The 26199-nt window shown below is 51.5% G+C and overlaps 1 protein-coding gene across 1 annotated transcript in view; it reads left to right on the top strand.

Moving 5' to 3' along the window:
* LOC119100177 (zinc finger protein 91) overlaps nucleotides 1-26199 on the top strand; it is a 73671-nt gene that overhangs the window by 14000 nt on the left and 33472 nt on the right. The window contains exons 2-7 of the mRNA XM_037223287.1: nucleotides 1103-1321; nucleotides 1609-1699; nucleotides 1961-2132; nucleotides 2483-2633; nucleotides 3881-4062; nucleotides 7239-7395. Coding sequence (XP_037079182.1) covers nucleotides 1103-1321; nucleotides 1609-1699; nucleotides 1961-2132; nucleotides 2483-2633; nucleotides 3881-4062; nucleotides 7239-7395 — 972 coding nt within the window. The remainder of the gene's footprint in view (nucleotides 1-1102; nucleotides 1322-1608; nucleotides 1700-1960; nucleotides 2133-2482; nucleotides 2634-3880; nucleotides 4063-7238; nucleotides 7396-26199) is intronic.

Below are 26199 nucleotides of genomic sequence, written 5' to 3'. Positions count from 1 at the left end.
ACGCCGCCCGCCTGGACCACGTGCCGTAATCGGCCGGACAGCTGTGACGTGATGAGCGCCGCTGTGACGCCCGCCGCCGTCACGGTCAGTTATGCCCACAGCCGTGACGGCCCCGGGATTATTTGACTCATCAGAAGCGTCCCATAATGATGATGGATCCGTTCTGATTGGTCAACCGTGGTCGCCGGCAGTTTTTACAGCAGAAAAGGCCATTAAACACGACTGGCTGTAAATATTTCAGTGCGTACAGGTGATGCCGACTAAATCATGAAATGCAAACTGATGCGCGGTCGTTAAGTTCGCTGAACAGCCGACAACTAGTCACGCTCCCACTCCGTCGGCCGACCGGCGGCAGTTTTAAACACCATTTGTAAAATGACAACGGTTTTGTGCAGGCTTGCGAGCCGGCGCTAAAGCTGCCCCGTCCTGCGAGCTCCAGCAGCTGTGCCGGAGCGCGGCGAACGCGACGCTCCCGCCGGTCATTGGTCGACAGATCGTGCGGAGTGCTTCGACCGGCGGGGGCCGACGTCCAAACCCCGGCCAGGTTCGGTCAATCATTCATCAAATCCGATATGGCATCGTGATTTTCAAACTGCGGCGGCCAGATTCGGCCGCCAGCCGGCTCCCCGGGGAGGTCACGTAACGACGAGGCCGTGCGCGGTGGCCGCACGCGCCAAATTCGTCGATAGGGGCCGCTCAGACCTCATCAGACGCGCTCGTCAAACTAATCAGAGAGCGCCGATAGCGTGTCAAGCAGCGTCGGCGTCACGTCAGCTGGAGGGTTACGTCATTGAAATGTACGATATTCATGTCCTGTATGGACTCGGCTTGTGTATACTGTATGTGGTACATTATCTAGCCCGTCCAATGTCCAACTGTGCGACTCTTTAGAGGAATCCAATGCAGACACGACAGATTATTGGGATAAACACACGCCGACATCTGTAAAGGTAAAATGTGGGTAACATTTATAATTCGTTCACAGTTTCGCACATCAGTGTTCCACCTGTGACTCGTATTCGATCACTGTCACACCTATCTGTCGCTGCTTCGTAGCCCTCTGACGCATCACTTCACTGACGGCCCCCTGCATCTCCGGCAGACCCGGGCAGCCCGCCGTACGGGCAGACGATGCCACCGCTGCTGCCGCTCTCGATGCTGTACCCGGGCTACCTGCTGCACGTGTACCCGCAGTACCAGCGCTGGTACGCCGAGGCGAAGGCGCCGGCGCTCTCGTACTCAGGGCTGGCGCGTCGGTACGAGGCGGCCCGGCTCTGGGAGTCGGTCTCGCGCCGCGACCTCTCCAGCCCGGCCAACACTGGTGAGACGCGCCCCGGAGCGCCGCACGCACCGCCCAGCGTCCTGGTCTGCTGCTGCTCGGGTCAAGATTTTGAGCACGCTCATCCCGGAGTTCAATGGCCTTCCCAAAGAGGAGTTTGGCGTCCTTTATTTAATGTTTGGTGGGTCAGAGACCTGTAATTTGGTATCAGCGGGTTCCAGGAGCATCGTTCCGTATGACCGGCTGTCAATCTCACGGTTGAATCCGTTTGTGCACCGCGTCACGCCAGTCACGCTCGGCCCTCCGCTGACGCCGGCACGCTCCCGCAGAACCCAAGACGCCTAAGTCAACCGTATCTCCGTCGTCGAACGACGACGAGGCCGACACGCCGCTCAACCTGTCGACCAAGTCGGCGGCGCGGCGAGGCATCTGGTCGCCGGCGGCGGCCGTCGAGCGCGAGGCCAGCCGTCGGCGCTGCTCGTCGTCGGACGCCGAGCCGGCCGTCGCGCTGAGTCCGCCGCCGGCCGGCTCGCCCGCCCGCCTGCCCGCCGGCTACCCGCCTTACGGCCTGGTGCTGCCTGGCTGGCCGGGTGCCGCGGCGGCGGCGGCGGCGGCGGCGGCGGCGGCGGCGGCGGCGGCGGCGGCGGCCTCGCGCCAGCTGGGCAGGCCTGTGCCGCCCAGCCGGCTGCCCCAGCTGGAGAGCTTCATCTGCCCAACCTGCAAGCGCGCGCTGGCTTCGGCCGCGGCGCTGGAGGCGCACGTGAGGCGCTGCTCACTGGAGCTGTCGCCGCGCTCGTTCCCGGCCAGCCCCGCCCAGGGCACCGCCAAGCCGGCCCAGGAGAGGTCGTTCGAGGTCAGTCTGCCCTCCCCCCTACACACACACACACACAAACACACACAGAAGGCTGCTCCCGATACTGGAGACAAAGGACGCCGCTACCATTCAAACCACTTTGACTTCTAGACCGCATGTTTTTGATTGATTTTTATGAGCTTAGCTTCCCTGAAGTCAATGGAGGCAGATTCTGTGGAGTGTTGCTCACCCTCGGCATGTAGTCGCGGACTTGCCAGACGGCTAGGTGACATAAGTGAGGCAACCAATGTAGTATTATGCATCTGCCGTTTCCTGACTGACCGAACGCTTCCGGCAAGTACGCAAAATGCTGAGTCCGTGTGATTCTAAAATAAATTGTTTTTTGCCAGTGCAAGCAGTGTAACAAGACCTTCAAGCGTTCATCGACGTTGTCAACGCACCTGCTGATCCACTCGGACACCCGGCCGTACCCGTGCCAGTATTGCGGCAAACGCTTCCACCAGAAGTCAGACATGAAGAAGCACACCTACATACACACCGGTAGGTAATGGTCCGACATCGCCGTCCGATATCGCCCGTCAGTCCTCCGGGCCGGCCTCGGCTTCGGTGTGCTGCTATGGTCCGACTCGGCTTTGTGTGTGCTCCGCTGATGTGTAAGAGTTGGTGACTGGGTGAGTCATTCTTGCCTGACGAAAAAGGTTGCACGCTCGTTTGCTACAAGAGTGGTTTGAGTGCTTGAAATTGTGGAGAAAAGAAGATTGGATTGTTTTCCTTGGTTTTTCTTTGAGCCATTATCAGCCGACTTGTAGCTGCATTCGGCAGGCGCTCCCTAGCACTCTGCGGTGGTATGATTATACCGAGCGACGTCTCTTTGAATTAAGCAGATGATCACGTTGGAACTTTCTCATGCCTTTCCATCGGCGATATGGATTCAATTTGTCGTTGATTTATGTGTGTACCCAGGGGTAGCGTCCCCTCTCCATAAAAATTATCGACGAGGAAGCGCGCCCGCCCCTCGTCCAAATTGGTTTTATCATGAGACTCGCCGCCGGCGACTGATTGCCCCCGGGCATGAAATCAGGACGGGCATTGTTACAGTTGTTGATAAGTACGGTTACTGTTATTCCCGACGATAACGGCCGGGAACTGGCTGCCAGATGGCGGCCGCCATCGAAGATACTATCGAGCTAATCGATTCATCGGAACATGCTGCGCCGCCGGGTGGCACTGTAGTGATCTGTGCCGCCTCCGCCGAGGGGGAGGGGGAAATCACGCGCCGTCGCCACCGCCGCCCGCCTTTGAATATCGCAGGCTGACGTTGGTTGGTGGGGGAGGTAGGGCGGCGGCGTGAGAGGAACCAGACGACCGACGGCCGGGCTGGTGTCGCGGGCCGCCTGCGGCCGGCGTGCATCCTAATGTCCAGCCGCCGCCGCGGAGAGCGGCTCAGACGCCGCCGCAGTGCGGGCCTCAGACCTCTCGGGTAGCCGTCACGCGGGCCGGGCCGGGGTAAGTGGCGGCGGCGGCGGCGGCGGCGGCGGCGGCGGCGGCGGCGGCGGCGGCGGCGGCGGCGGCGGCGGCGGATGGCGTCGGCCAGGTGTGGGGGGGGGGGGGGGGGAGATAGCGGCCAGACCGCCGCCGAATCGAGGGCTCCGTGCTGAGGACGGCTTTTTCAGCTATCGTCGAAAACCAACCACAGACGCATCGATGCGAAACCAGCCGTTTGCGGTGTAGTTGGTTTGAGCGGGCAAATCGCCGCTGTCCGCTGACCAGGTCCCTCCTCCCCGCAGGCGAGAAACCACACAAGTGCTCCGTCTGCGGCAAGGCCTTCTCCCAGTCATCCAACCTCATCACCCACATGCGCAAACACACCGGCTACAAGCCGTTCGCCTGTGGTCTGTGCGAGAAGGCGTTCCAGCGTAAGGTGGACCTGCGCCGCCACCGCGAGAGCCAACACCCGGACCTGGTGCACGTGCCGCCGCCGGCGCCGCAGCTGACGCCGCGGCCGCCGGCACCGCCGGCCGCCGAGCCGGCCTCACCGCTCCCCTGATGACGCTCGGCGTCGTCGGCCCCCGACCGCGCCGCTGCTGAACCCTAGCCCGAATCTCCGCCAATGGCCGGGCCTTTGAGGCGACCGAAGCTCTGTAGCTCTGTAGCACACGCCGGCCAATATGACCATTACTTACGTCAACAAATTAAAAATCTTCGATCGCCAGCCTGAATGGCTGGACCCTCTTCGGCAGAGAGTCTTTAAACAAAGCACTTAGGTCGCCGTTTCCCCCATTGATTTCTGGCAATGGCTCGTCTGGATGTGGCATTGTTGTTTGGGTTTTGCACACAAGCTGTTCAAACATTTAACAAATTCATCGCGGGCATCAATGGCGATGCGCTGCGACGAAAGACGCGGCGTTTGACACAAGCGCTACAAATGGCACCGCGTCACAACAGGCCCGGAAGGGGGCCGTGAGCAGGGGGAGGGAAGGGGGGGGGGGACGATCGAGTCGATGGCATCGCAGTCGAATGCCAGGCGGGTGCAAACAACGAAACGACCGCGCGCGCCGAGTGCTGGAGCTTTCTAGTCAGCTTGTGTACAGAAGGGGGTGGGAAAGGTATTGGGGGCCAGGGTGGGTCGTCCGGTTTTGTGATCGTGAAAGGCAGAAGTAAGAACAGTGCTGTTCCCTGCAAGTACCTGGGCAGAAAGTGCGACAGGGCTCTTGTTACCACCTCGGGTGTGTTCAAGATCGGTGACATCGTGTGCGGGCGGCGTGTACGGTGCATATCGCACATGGTTTTCAATGTTCGACTCTGCAATTACGCCTGCATTGCGGGCTGTTCGTTCGACGTTAAAGTGGCTGGTTTGCTTTCGCGATCATAAAGATCGGTTTGGGTTAAGACGGTTCCCGACCATGATATCCATGTATATCCAAGAGGATCGCTTACGTGTATCGATGCTTCAATGTGACCAGATGGTGAATGCGTTCGCCTGGGGCAATCTCTCATCAATGCACCCACTTTGGTGAGGCCGCAGCGGGCGGCTGGTGGTCATCGTCACGCAGAGCATTGCCATCGTAAATTTGCGCCACCATTATCGGGAAAATGTAATTTCCTAGTTGCCGTGCATCTCAAAAGTGGAGATCACTTTCAGCCTTCGCATTGCCCTGTTTCTGATAATCGCCGTCGAGTTTATCTTCCTCAGCCTCTAGACCACATCATCGACATCTTTTTCGCACTGTACAAACGTGCACCTTAAAATGATAACTTGTACATACGTATACGCTGCGTGCCTTTTTGCAGGTCCATCCAACATCTAGTTACGATTCTAAACAGATTTTAGCCCCATATTATCGGTGTTTCAGATTGTGTTGTGGCTGGGTGACTATGTGTACGTTGTTGAACATGCGTAGATGGATGCGCGTGCCGCGAGCGGGCAACCTTGGATCGCTGTGATGGAATTGATTTTCCACATTTCAGCAGTGTCATTCGTTGCATGTTGGCTGCGATCTTAATAAATTACTGTTATCATTCGAGAACTATCTGGTTGTCATTCTCGTCTCCCGACAAGAGGCGCGCGGCAGAGTGAGCTTGTACAGTGTTAGAGAGGAGGTGGAGATGGGAGGGGGATTTTGCATCGCCCCTCTCCATGCATCCGTAGTCGGAGGGGTGAAAAAACCTCCACAATGAGAAGTTTCTATATCCACGCTGAGGCTTCACGAGGAGCCCACCCACAGTCTCGGTCATTGCCGAGGCACGACAGCAGCGCTGTGTCTAGCACACGACCGCGTCTTCACACGTTACACCCACCAAATGTCCCCCTCCCCTCCCCCACGCGGCGTCGTTCAGCGGCGGCTCCGATTGGCTGGCGGCGCCTGGCCGGCTGGCGGCGCGTGGCGGGTGACCCGCAGCGCGCGTGCGCAGGATTAGTGGGGTCAGCGAGCCGTAACCGCACGCGCCGCGGCCGGCGTCGGCTCGTTTGACGGCCGGACACGCCTCTCTGCAGCCCAGTGCGCGACGGCCCGGCCTCTGTGATGGCACGCGCCGAGCGACAGAGGGTGGCTGACGGAAGAGAACGGGCGTTTATCAGCTGGTGGCTAGCGCGATATAGCTTCGCCGTGCTGTCAATAATGACGCGAGCTTGGCATGAACTTTTAAACGACTTTTACCCCGCAACCATCGCCTTAATGCTGCATTATTGTTGCTTCCTGCGTGCTCTACAGCAGGCTGCCCGTGAAGCTATGCTTGCTTTTTGTTGTAACTGCCAAACTGCCGGCGCCTTGACATGGAGCGGCTCAGCACTAGTTTGAGGCGCCCCGGGCTCAGAGAGGGTGCCACGAATTGGTGTAAGCTCTTGCCCTTGGTGACAGGGTACCCAGAAACACAAGAAGAGAGATCTTTCAATCCCAAATAGAGGGGTGCCCCGAGTTTGAGTAGAACAGCGCCTCTATTCTTAGCAGGGGAGCACCCCCATTGTCCGAGAGAGTCCAAGAAGGCACAACGATGTCAACAAAGGACAGCCAACCATATTACCGGCCCCTTAACCTATTGCCAATCGAAGGCCAGCAACAGTGGCACGGCCTGCCTGCGGCCGGGCTCAAATGCGCAACGCTGTTGGCGGGTTGTGTGCACAAAGCCTGCACAATGTCGACATCTACGTCGGCCAAGGCCCCGCGGATGCGTGGCGCCGACCGGAAGCAAGCTGAAGAGATAATGAGAGCTCGGATCCCCTGCAGGGCGTCAGTACAGCCTTGAAGGCGTCGCAGCCAACTGGCGCGGCTCATTTGGCGGCTCATTATGCGGCCCTGGCCCGGGGCCGCGCGCCGATCGCGATCGACGTGGCCGTCTTCTCCGGTAAACCCACAAAATCCCAATTACTCGACGCTGACGTAATGGCCGTCGCGGAGTCATCTGCGCGCCGCCGTTTACTCGCGCTCCGGCCGCCGGTAATGGGAACAATTACACTATAATGAGGTTATGTGACATTAATGGCGCGCGTAACACCTGCTCTGGCGCGAGCCCGGGCGGCGGCGCGCGCGCACACGCGCCGTCTCCAGCGACGGCGGCCAGCTGAGCTCTTGTTGACGTCAGAGGCGTGCCGGCGGCCGGCGGAGCGGCCTCCTGCTCCTGCTGTGCAGGGCCTGGCACACCTCTCAGGCTCCTCTGGACGGGGATGGGGCTGGGCCGCTGGCAGAGGCCGGCCAGCAGTACATCGGCATGACAGAAAGCGAAGCAAAGCATGTGAGGTTCGAGTCCGACGAAAATTACTACAGCTGCCGCATCCTGCAGGATAGTCGAACGAACGCCCCGGAAAGTGAGGCGAGGGGCAGGCGATGCCAATTTTGAGGTCAACATTCCATGGCTCGACGTAAGCTAATGTTAAATGTTCTCACAAGGTGGGGCATGCCCCCTGGCTTAACCCGTTCCTACGCCTATGATGCAGGGTATCATAAGGCATCACAAGGGGTCTTACGAAAAGCATTAAAGGTTACGACGGCTCGGTTATTACTTAAGCAGGTCGCCATTGTATTCACAAGTCCCCCCTGATCCGGAAGGCAGAATTCAGCGATAGCAGGTTCAGTTCGCAACAATTCATCTATCCAACGAACACGCTCTGTCACTGGTCACCGATCACAGGCACTTGCTTATCGTACCGTTGGCAATTCACCGATCACAAACCATCAACGGACACGACCGTTACAAGCGGCCGATTGTTTGGCAACGGTCCTAAGCTGGGCACACGCATACCGTTCATTAAACGCCTGCGGACGCGAACAAGGGAAAAGCGAAGCGGAAGCGAACCATGGTATCATATGATTTTAGATCAGCAGATTTCGAGACGGTATGTTCTTACTGATCATCCCACCGAAGTCTGGTCCGGCTGCGCTCCAGTTGACAATTGTTGACTGCATTCGTGGGAAGGGCAACATGCACGCTTTCTTGAGCGGGCTAAGCTTTCGAATGGGCGTCTTGGTGATCAAGACAAACGCTCCAATATGTACACAGGTTACATACTATGACGCGTTCAATGAGGTCAGAGGTCAACTGGACTTCCAAGATAAATAGAACTCTCAAATCTTGCTCAGCTGTTTCCCGCTGCTTGTTCCACATCGATTGACCCGCACCCGAACTCTGCTCGCTATACCTCGCGTTTGTGTGTAGACAGTACAGAGCGGCCTGTTTTGGAGACCGCAAAGCGCTGGGAACACTTTTTTAGCTAACAGCACTGGCGCGGATATTTTTCATGCTAGTTTCGACATACATATAGTTCAAGTGATCAAGTATGTTTTAACTCTGTAGCATCCCAACTTAGCTTTGAGACATGCCATCCCTTATTTGTGTTTATACTATTGTGTGCTGCGGACTTACTGCATTTTAATTAAACGACTACGCCTGTCAGGGAAGCGCTGCTCTATCGACGATGAAAGAAAATAAATAAATAGACAAATAGGTAGCATATTCGTCTTTTGACTAAGCGACCAGTCACGATGCCTGCGTCCCTTGCGATAGATGTTCTGCACAAGGTGACTGAATGGGACATGTCACCGTATATAGTGTCGCACCTGACTTTAGCATGTTGCCGAGTTCTTAATGACATCCTATTACCTGCCATTAATGCCCTTATCTATAAAACACATTTGTGCGCATTCTATTTATTCAAATTGGGAAAGCAAATAAATGATTCCGATAGCCAATATTCCGAGCGTAGAATCAAATTTCACCTTTCTGTCGATGGACGGAAACACTCTAATCAAACAACATTAATTAAAGCCGGATGCAAATAATAAAACTCGCCCGGCGGCTGGGAAGATGAATGGCCTACTCAGCGCGAATTCTAATTTGGGTTGCCCCAATAACATACGTCGAGGACCCCCAACATGCATTAATAACATTGACCTTCTCTCACTCTGTGCCTACGTATCGCGCTGACAGAGCAAAACAACCGCTTCATTATTGCAATGGCCCCAAAAACTATCGCCACCGTACGGAACCGCAACCAACCGCCACGCGAAATACACTTCGAACCCAATTACGCTTAATTGTCCCCTAATCGATACTGTAGCACCTCGTGAGGCCGGGCCTTTCATCGAGTGCACTCAGCAAAACCCCGCGGGCGATTTGCGCCGCCGAGGCTCGGCTGCGACGACAATTGGCGCAATGAATTTTTTATGCTCGCTTATTCATGAAAAACGGATTGTTCTGGGTGCAGACGAGGCACCGGGGAGTCACTGCCTCGCCCGGTCGCCCCGGCCAATAAATAACCATGCCTAATTACGCCGGCGTTAAGGGATTTTCAGATGATTAGGGATTTCGATAATAAGTAAAGCCGTGCATTATTGATGAGAGTGACTAAGGCGATTGGTGGCAGTGACGAGGGAGTGGAGAGTTTATCTCGGGACTTCGAGGCGGGATGCAATCAGCATAATGTGCCGGTGGAAACATCGGTGAACACGCATCAGTCCTGCCTTGACTTTATGAATCGGCAATTGAATGGGTGTGTTCTATCTGAGAATATCCGGATTAGGTGCAGCACCGAACCCTGTGAGAAATCAAATGTGTACTGAACGTTCGCGTGCAGGTAAAATGGTGAAAGTACGCATAGATTAGCGTGGAAATGGGTATAGCGTTATTTAGGTACGTTCATGTGTTGTGTTACTGAACATCTGTTGAAGGTGCAGCGGGGCAGGCAAGGCGTCATATGACGACGCGTATAACTGAAGACAGGAATACCACACTCATTTGCATAAGCACACTCGCTCTTGTAACCGCACTCATATCAACTGCCCACATAAGCACGGTCACTCACCTAAGCACCCTCACTCAGACACACGTAAGTTCTACCGACGCATACGCTCTCACGCACACAGGCATAATTCCCCATAAATCAAGTTTCCAGGTAAATTAACCTCACCTGTGACTATGGCTCGCCTAAACAATTCCCAAAATACTGACGTAAATATTGTGATATAGGTAGGTACTGCTATACATAAGATGAGATATGTCTCTTCACTTGAATATGAGTATAATCTTCTAAATACATCTCTTCACCTGAATATATCCCAAAGCAAGTAAAGATCATCCAATTGTGCTGTGTAGAAAACTAAAAACTAAATGTATTTGGGCTCAATGTAGAATTGGGGACGTCTTCAGTTGGGCATGTCTGACCTGGCGTGACCTGTGATGGCCTGAACCCTCACCATCAGATTCAATAACGCCGCACATCAGTGACGTCGAAAGCGACTGTACTTATGAAACAAACGAGTAGCACGACCCAATTGTCAACAAGTCAACTGCATTGCCTAGCACCAATGCTCAAAGCTTATGCGCTTTCTCGCCCTAGGTGCATGTGACTGTCAAGGTCGGTGTCACGTGATTAGTTTACGGGTGCTCCGTGATCCGTCACCGAAAAATGACGGTTTGCACTTTGTAGTGTAAAATTATAACTAACCGAGTTAAAGGCGGATGATCTGTGGGCCGTGGTTTAGGCCATTAATGGCCGCCGTCAGGCAGGAAGTGATCAGCGTGGTTCTGAATAGGTTTGTGGACAAATATTGACAGAACTTCTGCATTAAACGTGCTGGTAGACGTGCAGTGCCACCCTCGACACGACATTGGGAACTATCATCATGCGATAAAATTTAAGACATATTTCTGCAAGCAGATGCTGTCAATATGACAGCTCATTTGCAAGCATCAAATTCATATTTTTGAGATGGCGAGCATTTTAGAGAATGTTTAAACCTTATGGCTAAATTAGCAGCATATGCTTCGAGCGACTGGGAAAACAGTTAACTCCAACCTGACGTGTTTCGGCATGTGACATCATTTTGCGTTCCCGCAAAAGCAAAGCCCTTTATGCACAACAAAATATCAGCCGCAGCCTCGGCAAAACAACATTAAGACATGTAGTGTCGAGTTGGCTTATGCGCAGTTCTCGAGTTTGCAGCATGTTTCCCAGTTAATGCTGTGGCAAGAATTCGAGCTGGTCATGTTTTGCTTGACGCAAGCATAGTGCATTGGGCGTCTTGGTGACGATGATCCTCATATCTGGATAGATGATGGGCTCCACCATGCTGCTTTCGGAGTGTAGAGGTCACTAGGAAGCCACACGTATTGTGTAAGATTCTTGTAGCTAACGTACGGACAAAAAGTCGAATGGAACAAAGTGGAATGGAAAAAAGTCGAGCTGAAACAGTCCAGCGATAAAAAGGCGACAGGAATACAAATCAATAGGGGTTAGCCTCGGATAAAAAAAAATCGTAGGACAAAAAGTAAAGTGAGGTAGAAGCCGAATCAGAAAAAGTCGAAAGACAAGCGTCAACAGGTATAGAAATTGGCTGGGATAAAAGGAGTGACGAGCCCTGTTGGAAAAAAAGGTCCAAGGACAAACGTTGACAGGAACTTAAGCTGACTGGGATAAAACTAAAAACAATACAACTCAAAACATGAATATACCGAACGGGCAAAAACCGATAGGATGCGTACAAGGCATTAGTGGGTGTTTATGACACCTTCGTGATCACAAGCACAGCTTAAAACGCCAAGTACGGACAATATACTCCATGCTTGCTCTATACTATTGTCCATCCAGACATCTTCGTGCGTTGGTTGTCGATAACTCAGCATAATTGCCCTCAACTCATAACGCCGAATACGGGTATGTGTACTTAATCAGTTAACGAAAGGGGCTCCATCCCATTCTCCACTTCTAGCTTAGTTAAGCTAGACCTGGAGATACGACAAACAAACACAAGGAGGACTTAGGATCAATCCTGTTTCGTCCGGTTCTGTCCAGCCCTGTTTGGCCCCATCCTGCTCGTCCGATAGCATCATGCTCCGTCCAGTCCCGTCTTACCTCGTGCTGTTTCGGCTGGTTCCGTCCAATTTCGTCTGGTTTTGTTTGATTCCATTCTGGCCCATCCGGTTACTTTCGATCACGTTCGGTGACGTCCGATCCTGTCTGATCGCGCCCGGTCATGCGCGATCCCGCCTGGTGCTGTCCGTTTCGGTTCGGCTCGGTTCCATATGTTTCTATTTGGTTTCCTCCGATTCCATCCAATCCAGTCCCATGTCATCTGTTTTCGCCCGGTCCTTTGAGGTGTGATCTGGTCCCACACGGTCCGGCCTGCTTCCGTCCGTCCTCATCCAGTCCCATTCCTGTCCCGTTTGTCTCTCCAGTGGCCACAGCCTTATCCATCGTCATACCAGCCGTCAAATCCCGACGACTCGTTTTGAATAATTTTGGCCACTGGTCTTTTTACTTTTCCAGGTTGACTTTGATCGATATCGATGTTCTGCCTTGTTACCTTTATCCTTATGGAATTTTTGTCTTTTGGTTGTTTTTGTATCCGATTTTATCCCTGACGACTAGTATCCATTCCTTCTTTTGTCCTTTGACTTTTCCAATTCGGCAGTTATATCTGTCAACTTTTATCCCTTTCGACCTTAATGTCGTTCGTTTGTTTTGTTTTTGTTCCACTTTTTCTTCGACTTTTACTATTTGACTTTTTGGCGGGAACCATTGTAGCTACTTATTGCGAGATTCATACAATTAATCGATGACACGAGGTGATGACGATACCGTAATATTAAGACGTTTAGTCACTTCTGTAGTGAATCGAGTGCTTTGGAAAGTCAACATTCCATGCCCGTCGTGCTATATCAAGAACTAAACAAGCCACATCAAAAAAGAAAAACAGGGTCAAAAGTGCCTTTAGACTTAATCCGTAAGGTGTGAGCCCTTTCAGTTCAAATTGTATGACCTTCAAACGGTCAAATCTAATCAGAGATCAAAATTTGACTTGGCTTGTGCTTGGATGACCTGACATTGAAAGAGCTATCAGAACGCTAAGAATGTACTTCAGAGTGTTGAAGACAATAAGAGAAATCTAGGTAACCTCTTCTGAGCGCATTTTCTGCGAGAAATATTCGTTCTTTGCTGATTTCGAGCCAAATGTCACCGACCTGCACCTGAGATATGGAAGATAGATTATGAATCGTCGAAGCATAAAATGTCAAATTTTCCCATGCATAGAACTGACAGCATCCAAAGTCCGAAATCAAAATAATTAACTTACTCAAGTACATCCATAATCACCGCACCTCGCTCAAAGGCGTTACGAAATGATTACGAAACAATCTCAGGGAGATCTTTTGAAGTCCTTTGGTGGGACGAAGGATAACATTTGAGGTCCTCTGGTGGAACGAATGATAACATTTGGGAGTTCCGCCAGCCATCTGTCACTCTCTTGTCGCCATGTTCTTGAGGGGGATGTGCATGCACACAAAATCGAAAATTTAACTCGTATAAGCAACAGAACAGTAAACCGCGCGTTGCGTTACATGCTGCTGACATGTCTTAGTCAGATATGTGCTGTCCATGTTTAAAACAAAATGCAGCTATCCTCACTCAGTTTTTCTGGCATTTGCCTCAGTTTTTCCGTAATTTAGCAATAAAAATTTCCAGCGTAAGGCACGCTTGAACTGACTCTTTGGCAGGCACACAATTATCGAAAAGTAACCGGTCTAAAAGCAACAGAAAATGCAATAAACCGCGCTGTTTGCGTTATACATGCCTGCTGAGCAATGGTTTCGTCATGCTATTTATTGCTGTTCCATGTTTCAAAACAAAATGCAGTCTTATCCTTCAGCTCATATTTTTTCTGGCATTTGCCTCAAGTTTTTTCCTGTAAGTGGTGTAAATTTAGACCAAACTAAAAATTTCCAGTAATTTCTTAAGGCACCGCTTGGAACTGACATACTTTGGTTCCAGTACCGATTTGAGCACTCCGTGCCTGCAGGCCCAAACATAGATTCTCTTTTTCATTGTCAACATCAGTAGGAATCGATAGTACAACATTCAATATATTTTTTCCGAAACGTCCTATAGAAACTATTGAACGCACAGACCTAGGAACACTTCGCAAGGCCAATGCTGGTCTCGGCCATGTTGTGCGAAATGGTTGTTATTCATTTACGCTCATGCCTTTTAAAAATAGTGTGTAGGTTGGTGACTCAAGATTTATGGAAAGGTTAACTGGTCCAGCTTCTCTTCGTTGCCTGTTCGTGATAATAATTTGATCCGTTTCAAAACGCTCATATCGACAAACTGTGGAGACGTCCTTCGTGTGGAGCACATCTAGCTGCACGCTTGAATAGCGCCCTCGGTGAGAGTTAATTGTTTTTGGCCTCTGTAGTGTTATTCTGTAATGTGTTGTCCTGGCACACCAAGGGACTATTAAAGTGCCACTCGCTGCACCACATCAACAACACTGCCAATATCTAAGCAGCCGTAAATACAAATGGTCACAGTCATGATCGGTGGAGTTTTATCATGTAAGCCTGTCTAGTTACATGGACACAATTATGGTCCGCGAAGCTGGAAACTCCCTGGTGGGATATCTTCATGTTCAAAGTGGCATACAGACGCTGGCGGGTGTCCGCGCGCCCGTCCAACACCCTTGCAACATGCCGCCGTGGAGCGAAGGGATAGATCCCAACCAGTGGCGAGGTAGTCTGAGTCGTGCAACGGATCATTGCTAACAGGAGTCAAACTCAGTATTGCCGACACCGAGATCCCCACTCATGAAGGTCTTCTGCCAAATAGAAGTCTCATGACAATTCGCATCGTGGAAACGAAATAAGCCTGACAGTCAACAGTCCTGCAGTTTCTGAGTGACAACTCCTCGATTTAGCATTAGAAATACGAGACGAGAATCATGTCCATGATGTCGCGTGATGATGTGATGAACTCCTGTCGAGATGTCACGCATCGCCTTGCATACTTGACATGGACAACAAATTCGGAATTTGTTTGAGCACCCGCCCTGCAATGCCGCTCTGCAATGCCGCTTCTTCCGATAGGGCCCTCACGCTCCTGGGGCGAGTGCACCGAAGGACGTTAGGGCTCATGCAGCCCTAACGCCAATGGGCAAGAATGTCAGCGTTTTACTATGATGTCCATACAGCTCAAATTTGGCTTACTGCCAGCAGCGGTAACGTATTTGAAGGGAGCATGCATGTCACATGTTTGCGGACTGAGTTGAACTATTACCTGCGAAATGTCATGGGTTGCGGACAACTAGCCATTGCTGGTATCTGAAGAAGCATTGAGTATCTCGGTCATTTGTTGTCGCAGTCCCTCTGGGCGCCAAAACCCAGGCGGAGGGAAACCTCGAACCTACGTCCTCGTGATCGTGCCACCGACCCATGGCCTCTGCCGTGGGACAGCGAGGATGACCAAAACGCTGCAAGACAGAACCAAGTAGTGGTGGGTCACCAATGCGAAGATAAATTGAGCTTTCGTTGGACCCCTCGCCATCGGCTAAACCTGTGTGTAATTTACTTTGGTCGTCGTCACTATATGAGAACACGTCGGGCTCTGGTTAGATCTTTGAAGACCAGAACAGAAGGTTACATCAACCCCTTCAACAATGTCTTGGCTATGTAATCCAGTAAGCAATGTGTCCGGTGCTAGTACTGAACAAATGTACCGCACAACGTGTGCTTTGCGGGAGTTCGACAGGGTGCCCAAAGATGGGGGAACCAGGTGGCGCGTTGGATAAATGTTACGCTAATGCTGCATCTTCAGTATTGTTTACCTGGATCTGCCCATGTAGAAAATATCTAACATCACATATTAGCTTGGCAAGCACATGCCCGACGCCTATATCACGCAAAATAAACCAAATGGCATAATTTTCAAACTAAAAAATCCGTGTTTTTGCCTTTCCTATGGATATGTGACGGAGGAATCCATCCATTTCACCTGAACTCTGTTGTTCCACAAAATGCGGCTACTTGATATAGGCACAGCGAATGACCTTTAAGGATACCCCAAATTACCGCGTTTTTTAACCTGGAGCTCTTTTTCAAAAGTTCAATGAGAGATTGGCGATTTAGAAGCGGTGATCTTATTGGGACGAACCGAGGAGGTCTTTTTCATAAAGCTTTGACCAGTGGTCTCGATATCTCTGGGGGGGGGGGGGGGGGAGACAGAGTTCGGTCATCCTGGAGGTTGCAGAAAACTCCACAGCCCGCAGGGAATAGGTGGGATACCAATTATACGCACTGGTTTCCAGGCATGCTTGTGAAAGACAAGATGTTGTTTCTACTAAATATGTGATGGCGGACCTGAGCATTTGTTGAGAGATCTTGGCCTTTGAACTGATGTTTTCTGCAGATTTCGTCTTTCCAAAGTGATATTTTATATGTTGAGGCGTTGACAATGTTGGGCAGACTGCCTGCTGCCCCAGCGGCCCGGCCTGCCAGCGAGGGCCAGTCTGGCCAGTCTGGAGCGGTCTGGCTGTGGTTCGGCTTCACCTGCAGCAGTGCCGGCCGGACAAGACATTGGGCCGGGCATTGTGTATCGCGCCGCGGCCGCCGCTTCGGGCCGCCGGCCTTAAGCGCCTCGAGAGAAAACTTTTTGCAGATGGTGAATCCCTTCATCACCTCAATGCCCTTTGTTGTCATCGACCTCGCTTCTTGATGTCATTGCTCCGTGACGCATAGCATGACCTGTCTTTATATTGTTTAAGTTTTGCAGAGAAATGCTTACTTGGCACTGAAAGTTGTCACTGTATCGAATCAGGTGTGCCCGTTGAAAGCTCGGAAAAGTATATTTATTGAATGAAAAGTTCGAGACAAGAAGAGGTGCTATCCACCTTGCGATCACGAGGGTTGCAATGTTGTAAGCAAACATCTGCTGTGATGCGCACATGGCAGTGAAAGACCAGAAACACAGCACGAGACATCGATTTGCACCTGCCTGTGATTATTGAATCTTATGAGAATAAATCGAATGACAGAAAAAAGTAGCGGCACTACATTGCATAAATGAATGTCAATTCCTGATACAACGCCGCAAATGCCTGTTGGATAATTTTGTGAATCTTAGTTGTAATTGCTATACGCTAACGTGAGTTTCACGAGCAACGTGACAATTTCAGCTTACGTCAGATAAGGCACGCTAAAAAACATGATGCAAAATCGCACTGTGCGCTTTTCGGTGAAACGTCTAAGGCATGCTGATATATTTGTGCGCCTAAGAAGACTGCGTCATATTACTAGTGATAAAACTGAGCCCATAAAATCGTGGGTTGGAGCTTTTGCAACATAGCCGGCAATATTTCCGAATGTATGTTGAACTGCGGATTACGCATTGAGTAAGGGTTGCAACCTTTGCTCTATGTGTTCTATTTGAAGGCGTATCTGTCGGTCACGGTCTATAAACATTTCGGTTAGACTCATATATCGGCGACGGCAATGTTACTGTTGCTCATATATTGCAAAAATGGCCGGCTTTGTTTTGATGTTGACAAATGATAATAATACTATCGTATTTTCCGTTCAAATCTGTACATCGTGCCAGGCGAGGTTTCTGATATATCTCTTGGCACGAGTGATAACTCGGCCCGTTGATTGGTTGATTTTTATTGTTTCGGTTGTGTTAAAACCATCTTTCTCAAATCAAGGGCACCATCTTTTATCTCAACAGGATTTTGACCGAAATAGAACTTACCAAATCTGTAAGCGTCTGTCCCCTCCTTGCCGATAAATGGGACTGCGTGGGTTTTTGAGGAATATATTTCCTGATTATATATTTATACCCATTTTAGCTGTATGTTTCACCATCTTCCCGATGACGACAACCTGCACCCACCCACGGGAACGGGCACGGGTGGCCGATAAGCGCCGCCATCCCTAACGACGTGTGTAGCTCGGTGCTGTCAGCTGAGTGAGCAATGACTCGGCGAGCATAGCGGTCGCAGCCTCACATTATTCAATATATTTCCGGGTGATTGCATATCTGCGCTGCGGCACGTCGGCTTTGTTGAGAGTTGGCGGTGGTCGACGCCGCCGCCTCCATGGGACAAACAAAAAGCAAGGGAAGAACGCTACGCCGCGCATGCAAAAGCGTTCGATTTCTCGGGCTCTCCCCGATAGTCGAACGCGACCCGAGCCTATTGACCTGACTTGTGCACAAGCCGTGCACATTGAGCGGCCGCCGCCGGCCGTGCACAGTCCGTGCATCGCAACTCCTGCATGGCCGGTGCTGACAAAGCGCGCGACCCATGAAAACGGCCGCACCATCGGACACGTCGATAAATCCATGTGGTAACAATGTACCGTCCTCGGCCGCTGAATGTCGCTGTCTGGGGCCCACTCAAAAGAGTGTCAACAAGCCACGATTCCGAGGTGTTTACCAAAGGCGATATAATGGCAGGCCGCACACTTCCATTATGATGCTTAATAGCGTAAGATTACAGCGCCGGCAAATATTGCTGCGCTAATTGGAATATCGGATTTTCTATCAGCTTTCAGATTGATGGCGGGTTGCATTAGCGGCGATTGGCGACGGGTGTCCGGCAACGGCTCGCCCTCCAAGGTGGCACGGGGTGACGCAGGTGGGGCCGCACCTCTGCTCCTGTTTGTGGCCAAGGGGGGGGGGGGAGTCAGCGGCGGGGGTGGCGGCCCGGTGCGCGCTCCGGGACCAGTTGGCAGGCGGGGGTAGAGGGTCCGGGACAGGTGGGTCGGCGCAGGTGAAGCCGGCCAGGTCGGGCCACGACGCTGCCTCCGGAGAAGGTCTGGCCGGCTCCTTGGATCGGCCCCGGTTCCGGCCAGGTGCCGGCAGCTAGTCAGACAAAAAGGGTGGTGTGTGACGGCGCGCGCGCCCCTCTGACGCTCATTATGTCGTTACCGGCCGGCCAGATAATCCACCAAAGCCACAATTGGGCCCGGTGCCACAGCGCCGCACCTTGCGCCCCGCCTGATGGGCCCCGGTGGTCGGCCGGCTGAGGTCAGAGCTGTGTGGGGGCCGGGCTCGGGCGACCGCTACCCTCCCCACTCCGCCGACGTCCCGCGTGAAATTCAAACAACCCGCTCATGTGGACAAATTGCCGCGATTGTCCGTTACAGTTGCCGTGCACCTTCCATCTGTTCGCTTCCGTGTTACGCTCCTCCACACTGCTCATTAAGAGCGCAAGGAATTTATTCAGAATCGCGTTAAATCTGGGTAATCTTCGCGGGCGGCGGCGCCTGGTTACAGTCTGCCGCTGCCGGCTGCTGACCAACTGGTGTTGGTCCGCTGTCGGCAGTGCTGCGTTTAAATCCCCCGACACTCGGCGCGGCACCCAGCTGTCACAGCGCGCGTGCAGCCAGCCTCCCCTCCCCTCCCCGGCGGCCCCTAGTCAGCGCGTGCCCGGCGCAAATAATGACCCCATCTGCTGGTCGCGCGCCGCGCTGTTTACCGACTCACGGCGCCGCCGCCTACCTGCCGTATGCCGCTGCGCCAGCCGCGCCGAATTTACGGCGGCGTGCCGCGCGGCGCACAGGAACGGCCGCACCGGCTCCCGGTGTTCTGCAGACCATCTGGAGACGCGCGGAGACAACCGTGACGGCTCCCGGTGTTCTGCAGACCATCTGGAGACGCGCAGGGATGGCCGCACCGGCTACAGGCGTTCTGCAGACCATCTGGAGACGCGCGGAGACAACCGTGACGGCTCCCGGTGTTCTGCAGACCATCTGGAGACGCGCGGAGACAACCGTGGCGGCTCCCGGTGTTCTGCAGACCATCTGGAGACGCGCGGAGACAACCGTGGCGGCTCCCGGTGTTCTGCAGACCATCTGGAGACGCGCAGGGATGGCCGCGCCGGCTCCCGGTGTTCTGCAGACCATCTGGAGACGCGCGGAGACAACCGTGACGGCTCCCGGTGTTCTGCAGACCATCTGGAGACGCGCGGAGACAACCGTGGCGGCTCCCGGTGTTCTGCAGACCATCTGGAGACGCGCAGGGATGGCCGCACCGGCTCCCGGTGTTCTGCGGACCATCTGGAGACGCACGGGAACAACCGCGGCGGCTCCCGGTGTTCTGCGGACCACCTGTAGACGCGCAGGGATGGCCGCACCGGCTCCCGGTGTTCTACGGACCATTTGGAGGCACGCGGGGACAACCGCGGCGGCTCCCGGTGTTCTGCGGACCATTTGGAGACGCGTCACTAGATAAGCGGCGGTCGCCCTCGCGATTAGCTCGTGGCTTTCCGCCGCTGGGCGGGAAGCCATGAGCTAATTACAAACTAAAGCCGGGAAGCCGCAGCTATCATTTTTCCGTTGCCCACATCGCTCGGTGATCTACACTCGCTACTTCCAGATGGGCTTCATTTTCTGGCGTTCCACATAGTTTTTTTGCGAACTGTAAAATATGGAATGAAAGTGCGCTTCTCATTTTATCAAAGCTGTATTGTGTTGGAAAATGTGTCTTCCTGGCATGCTCCAATATCCGCTGTTTCCATACACAATGCACCCGGAAGTACTTAACAGCACCTTTGGTTTCATTTGCTATCAAGTGCTTGATAGTACTTGACTCTGCGGACCGTTTGGATACGCGTCACTACACACGCATCCTTCGTTCCTCGCCGCTTCATCCTGAATCCTCTCAACGCCTCGTTTCCCCGGGCCCGTCTGCGCCCGTCAGCCGTGAGCTGGCTTCGGTGCCGCCGTGGCGGAGGCCTAACCGAGCGCCGGGTAAGCAGCGCTGGGTAAGCTTCGGAAGCGCAGAACAGGAGGGCCGACACAAATCCCGAGCAGTGCCTGGTAAGCTCCGGAAGCGCAGGACAGGAGCGAAGACACAAATCCCGAGCAGTGCCTGGCAAGGTTCGGAGGCGCAAGACAGCAGCGCCGACACAAATCTCGAGCAGTACCTGGTAAGGTACGGAGGCGCAAGACAGGAGCGCCGACACAAATCCCGAGCAGTGCCTGGTGAGGTTCAGGAAGCGCAGGACAGGAGCACCGACACAAATTTCGAACAGTGCCTGGTAAGGTTCGGAGGCGCAAGACAGGAGCGCCGACACAAATCTCGAGCAGTGCCTGGCAAGGTTCGGAGGCGCAAGACAGGAGCGCCGACACAAGTCCCGAGCAGTGCCTGGTGAGGTTCGGAGGTGCAAGACGAGCAGGGCATGGTTTGGTCATCGAGCTCTCCCAGCATGACCGTAATATTGCCCCGCCAGTCACCGCTCTCCGTAATATCAAGACTCTAAAATGGTCACCTATGGTCGAAAGGCGTTTTATTGAAACCAAACGAAACTAGAAGACGGGGTGCAGGAGATTGATAGTACGTAAACATGTCATCTTCATGATGGATCATACTGACCTCGCCTCGCAAGCGCTTCTTAGCAGTCGGTCCACGGTGTAAAGCGTTTCTTAGCAGTCGGCCAGCGGTGTGTTGCAAATGGTCCCACTGAACTGTACCAACGCAATCGGTAATGGTATAGAAATAGGGGCCCAAAGCTAGCTAGGTTTTGCCATTTCTGAATCTTACGTATATGACGACGGTGCGGGAGAGCCCTGGTTTCGATTCGAGAGATGAAGATATCATAGTTTATATTGGTTACTTGTTTAAGCGCTCTTGGAAAAGGCATGGTGATATTAGAGCCCTGATGATCTTTGACTGCGAATTCCTCGTGACTGTAAACGTATAACTGAATGTTATATCTCGACCACTGATCTTATCCATTCATCTCATCCACAGCTTGGATGTCTTACCGCAGACACCTGGGGTCATAGCTCTAAATGCTTTTGAATACTGTAACCAAATATTTAAACAACATTCATTAACATATCAAATCACAGATATTTCAATGTTTTCATTCCCATTGTTTCCACAGCCTTCATTGTAGCTATCGCGCGCTAAAACTTTTTTCGGACCTAACTAAGCCGCGTAAATGATTTTGGTATACAAACACGCGTTCAAACACACATGGTGCGCCCAGAACACTGTCAAAGTAAAAACAAGATTGCAGTCGCAGCTCAGCACCGGTAACGCTGACGCTTAAGAACAGGCCACGACGCTGAGTCATTTTTTAACACGGTCTTGCCTCACGGGTAAATGGCGACTCTGGGAATTTGCAATCCGGATGCCCCCGTCTTCAGCTGCTAATGCTCACTGAGATCATAAAACTGATGGTGAATCTTTATACTCAGCATCAACAAGTAATAGCTGTTTTGTTGAGGCGGTGCACTTATTTTAACCCAAGGCAGGCTTACCTACGCTCAGGAAATTTAAAAAGAGTGCTCGGCAGCCAATGCACATATTTGTTTGGAGCTTTAAGGAGCAATGTGACATTCTAACAATCTAGCAATCTAAGCGACTAAGGAAGATGTGGAAGTTCGTCTTAAGCGCTGAATGCCCCAAAATCTACATCAAGTGCATGCCACAATTAGAACAGCAAATATTGGTCTCTTTGTGATATTGGTGCGAGGTTTTACCAGTATTGGTCCAGCCGATCATGCCTGGTTTTGGCACGAGGTTTTATCTGCATTGCTCCAGCCGCTGATGCTTGGTTGCCAGACCGAAGAGCCCAAACCGTTGAGAGCCTAAACCGTTGAAACCATGTGATTGCCACCGCAGCCAGAGGGAGCATGGCACGCGAAGCACTGCCCCCGCCCCCACCCTTGGCAGTGACCACGTCCTTAGCCAAATAAATCAAGTTGGTTCTGAAATTGATCCGGCTTACCTGAACTCGGTTGTTGTTTCAGCACTAACCACAGCAGCTCTCTCGTGAAAGCTTTTACATTGCGAACACATTTCGGTGCCATTCATAATGCATCAGTGAACTGAGTTTTAGAACCACTGACATGAAATTCAACAATGTTGATGGGGCCAATTTATGGACTAGACCACTGGGCCTAAGACTGAGAGGTGCAAGAGTTTATCAAGTCAAACGTAGAGAATATGGTCTGGTGCCCTTATGCCGGAATGTCGTGCCTATTGCATGCGTTGTGCGGCCTCCACTTACTAACTAGGTCATCAGGTGTGCAATATCTAATTACTAATTTCGTCGCCAGTCCACGGACCCCCGAGCTCCCACCCCCACCACCACCATATCACATACAGAAGCTGAGCTTCTGCTGACGAGTAGCCCGGTGGGCTGTCGGTGATGACGCCGTGGTACATAAAGCTTATTAAATTCGACATGGTACATACTTGGGCAACACGCTAACACAGGTTTCGAAAGAGCCCAAGCGGCTTCAATGGACTAGGTTTTCATATAAAACTCGGCCTTTTGGGCTACGAGAGAGGCCTAGTCTTACTTGATCCAAATCTTTTGAAGTCCTCTCGAGATCATGTCTCCTGGAGGTCTGAATCTGGAGCTCAGAAGCTGGTACTGAGAGGGAAATATCAGAGGGGCAGGGGACCTCTCGCGAAGTGGGTCCACCAAACGAGGTCTTCGTATTGCACTGAGCCACTCAAGTGTGGGAACGGACTACAGACCCCTGAAGCTGCCACGGTTATTGAAACAGCAGACGCCACCCATAACGTCACCCATGCTCTGAGAAGCGTTTCCATGAACAGCATGTCGTCGAAGTAGACCTTCCCTCCATCGCGTGCCTCCTGCCCCCGAATCAGCATAGAGAGGTTCGTAGGTTATGCGAAACAAAATCGATTATAAAACGACCCTAAAACCCCAAAGCATTTCAATTTTCACTGGCCACCAGAGTCGCTAGGCGGTAAACTCCAGATCACGCAGGACCTCATGACCTACAGAAAGGACATTGGCACCTTTCGATCGGTTGTCTCCAAAATGATCGATTATATACCACAACCTGGCTGCGAAAGCTTTTAGGTTTGGGAGACGTCTTTGATAACACGAAAAGTAACTGAAGTTTTAGTATTTGACTGATGATCAGATTCGTCCCAAATGACAAAGGCAAAGGGAAGGTCGGTCTGATTTAACATCTGGTATTTTACAGCAAATGAGTAAACTGGACTAGCCTATCCTCTGCATCTGTGCAAACAATTTGCCACTTGAAACTGAAAGCAAAGGCGTTTTCGACTACCTTTCCAATGTTTGTGAGATTTGGCCGCCTGTATCATACTTTGGGCGAACCTCCATAGCACTCGCGGCAAAACGCCTGTCCAGCTGTAAAAACATAGCACAGGTGTGAGCACCACTACGCGGCCCCAGGAGGAGGGAAATAGAAACAGATCAACTTGAAACGGAATGTTCCACCTTTATATTCGGTTTTGAACTGAAAAAGCCATATTGAGGACCTTTGATACGTTCACGGCCATGCCCCTTTTTTAGATCTAAAGCCGTCTGAAGCCTGAGTTATACCCACGCATAAGTGGCAAAAGGTTTATTTAGGGAATATGCCAAAGCCACTTCCGCAATGATGATGTCATAGAAACGTCACACGATCGCCGTGATATTACAGGCCGTTTTCTGCTTATGGTCAAAAACAGCATGGCCGCTGATACGTTCGCGAAAGCCGTGGTGCGGCACATATACAATCCACGGTGGTTGGCTGTTATTAGGATTTCGCTGCTGAATGCGTGTCGCGAATGTAAGCGTGAGCACTTTAGAGTTGTGGGGCACTCCTCGTCAATGGTGCGTTTTTCCTTATATCTAGGCCATGGGCCAAAGTTACAAAAAAAGAACGTCACTGTCTGCAAAAGAATACGACACCGCAAAAAAAGAATGACGCTATCCCCAATGTTTTTAAAAGAATACGCAACGTAGCTCTGTCTTTTTTTTCCTGTTGGAGTTTTTTCTTCTACTCGCGTATTTCTTACGGACAGCTCAGTTGGCGCCGTGTGCACCGGGGCAAACAATCTTGCACGGGTTTATGGGTTAGCTAGGCATTATAACATTAGGGAAACATCACAGTGATTTTACATATATTTTTTGCTAAATATTTAACACATATTGCACGAAAAATCAAAATCTGAAACAAAAAATTGTGTCCTTCAAGTACAACCTCTTGATATGCATTGTCATGAGCCCTCGTTGGGACTGTTTGGAAGGGAGCTCACGGTGAAATGTGGTGTTATGACCGGAAACCTGTGCGGAAATTGTGAGAAAACCTGCAATTTGATAGTCCCGCTAGCTGTGCAAGCGTGGAATCACACTTATTTCACAAAAGAGTGTGGAACAATGGCTTGAAATGGGTGTGATCACTGGTGGTGCGTGCCAGTGGCTTGCATTGATCTTGATGTGATGGGGAGTGTACGTGCGAGGTTTGCACTTCTGAGAGGGAGCATTGTTTTGGTAGTCTTTAAGTCTACTGGCTTCCAATAAAATGTGATATATCGATAGCTGGCTCTATCCTTATGTTCGTGTTTGAACAGGACAGGGCGGTGATACTCGTAAACTGAAAGGAACACTAGCACCTATGTTGTAGGGGTGTGCAAAGACAATTTGCAACTGTGTTATGAACTTGCCAACGTTTTGAACCTATTGAAGCATTACTGCTTGCAATAAATCCAGTGCATGCCATTATATTAACACTTCATTTTGGCAGTAGGGGCTGGTCTGCGCAGCCCATTTATGCACATGCTCGTACAAGGTCATATGATACAGTTTTGCAAAATTGTCTTTCCCTCAAGAATTCTGAATTTTGTATGCAGGCAAGCATCGCTTGTAAGTCATCAATGTCATAGTCACTGCAACTTGTGAGATGCTGTGTGCTGAGAAGGGTGAAGTATTGCTGTTGGTTTCTTGGATAGCAAGTGAAAATGCTTTTATCATGAGCCATGTATGCATCAGCAGCTTTACCACTTCCTTGCATTTCCCTGATCTAACTATAACTGCAGGCACATGTCATGTCTGCAGAGTTGTGCAAGGTCAGCAGGTTTGCAGTGTCATTTCACATGTAATATTTTCTTGTCACACACATGCTATTACTTGTGTGAACAACATGTTTGAGTGAAGCAGCCTGATGGCTGCAGCATGTTGCATGGCTGTGGAAGCAGAAGACATGTCTGCATCTTTGTCACCCATGTTTTGTGGCTTTCCAAAACAGGCCGAGCAAGCCTGTCACTTATTGGTTGTGTGCTTGCTGAAAGTGATTTATATATTGCATTATGTCTTTCTGGTCACCCATATGCCAGATGCGGAATTGACACAAGAATGCATGCTTGACCCATCTTTTCATGGTGGAATTTATTATGAAAACAGCAGGGATTGTAGTACAAAAGCATGTCATTGTTCATTATGCCATGCCACAGTACAGGACTGAGGTAGTGCCACGATAATACTGTTGACCCGTGCCATTACACAATGGATCACATTGGTTGACTCCTCTTTGTCAAGCCTACGAGATAACAGCTCAACATTTAGGA

Source organism: Pollicipes pollicipes, unplaced genomic scaffold (assembly GCF_011947565.3).
Source record: "Pollicipes pollicipes isolate AB1234 unplaced genomic scaffold, Ppol_2.1 Scaffold_4881;HRSCAF=5763_pilon_pilon_pilon, whole genome shotgun sequence".
In the NCBI taxonomy this organism is placed as follows: Eukaryota; Metazoa; Arthropoda; class Thecostraca; order Pollicipedomorpha; family Pollicipedidae; genus Pollicipes; species Pollicipes pollicipes.
Note: the sequence above shows the minus strand (reverse complement) of the source record. Positions and strands in the feature narration are given on the sequence as shown.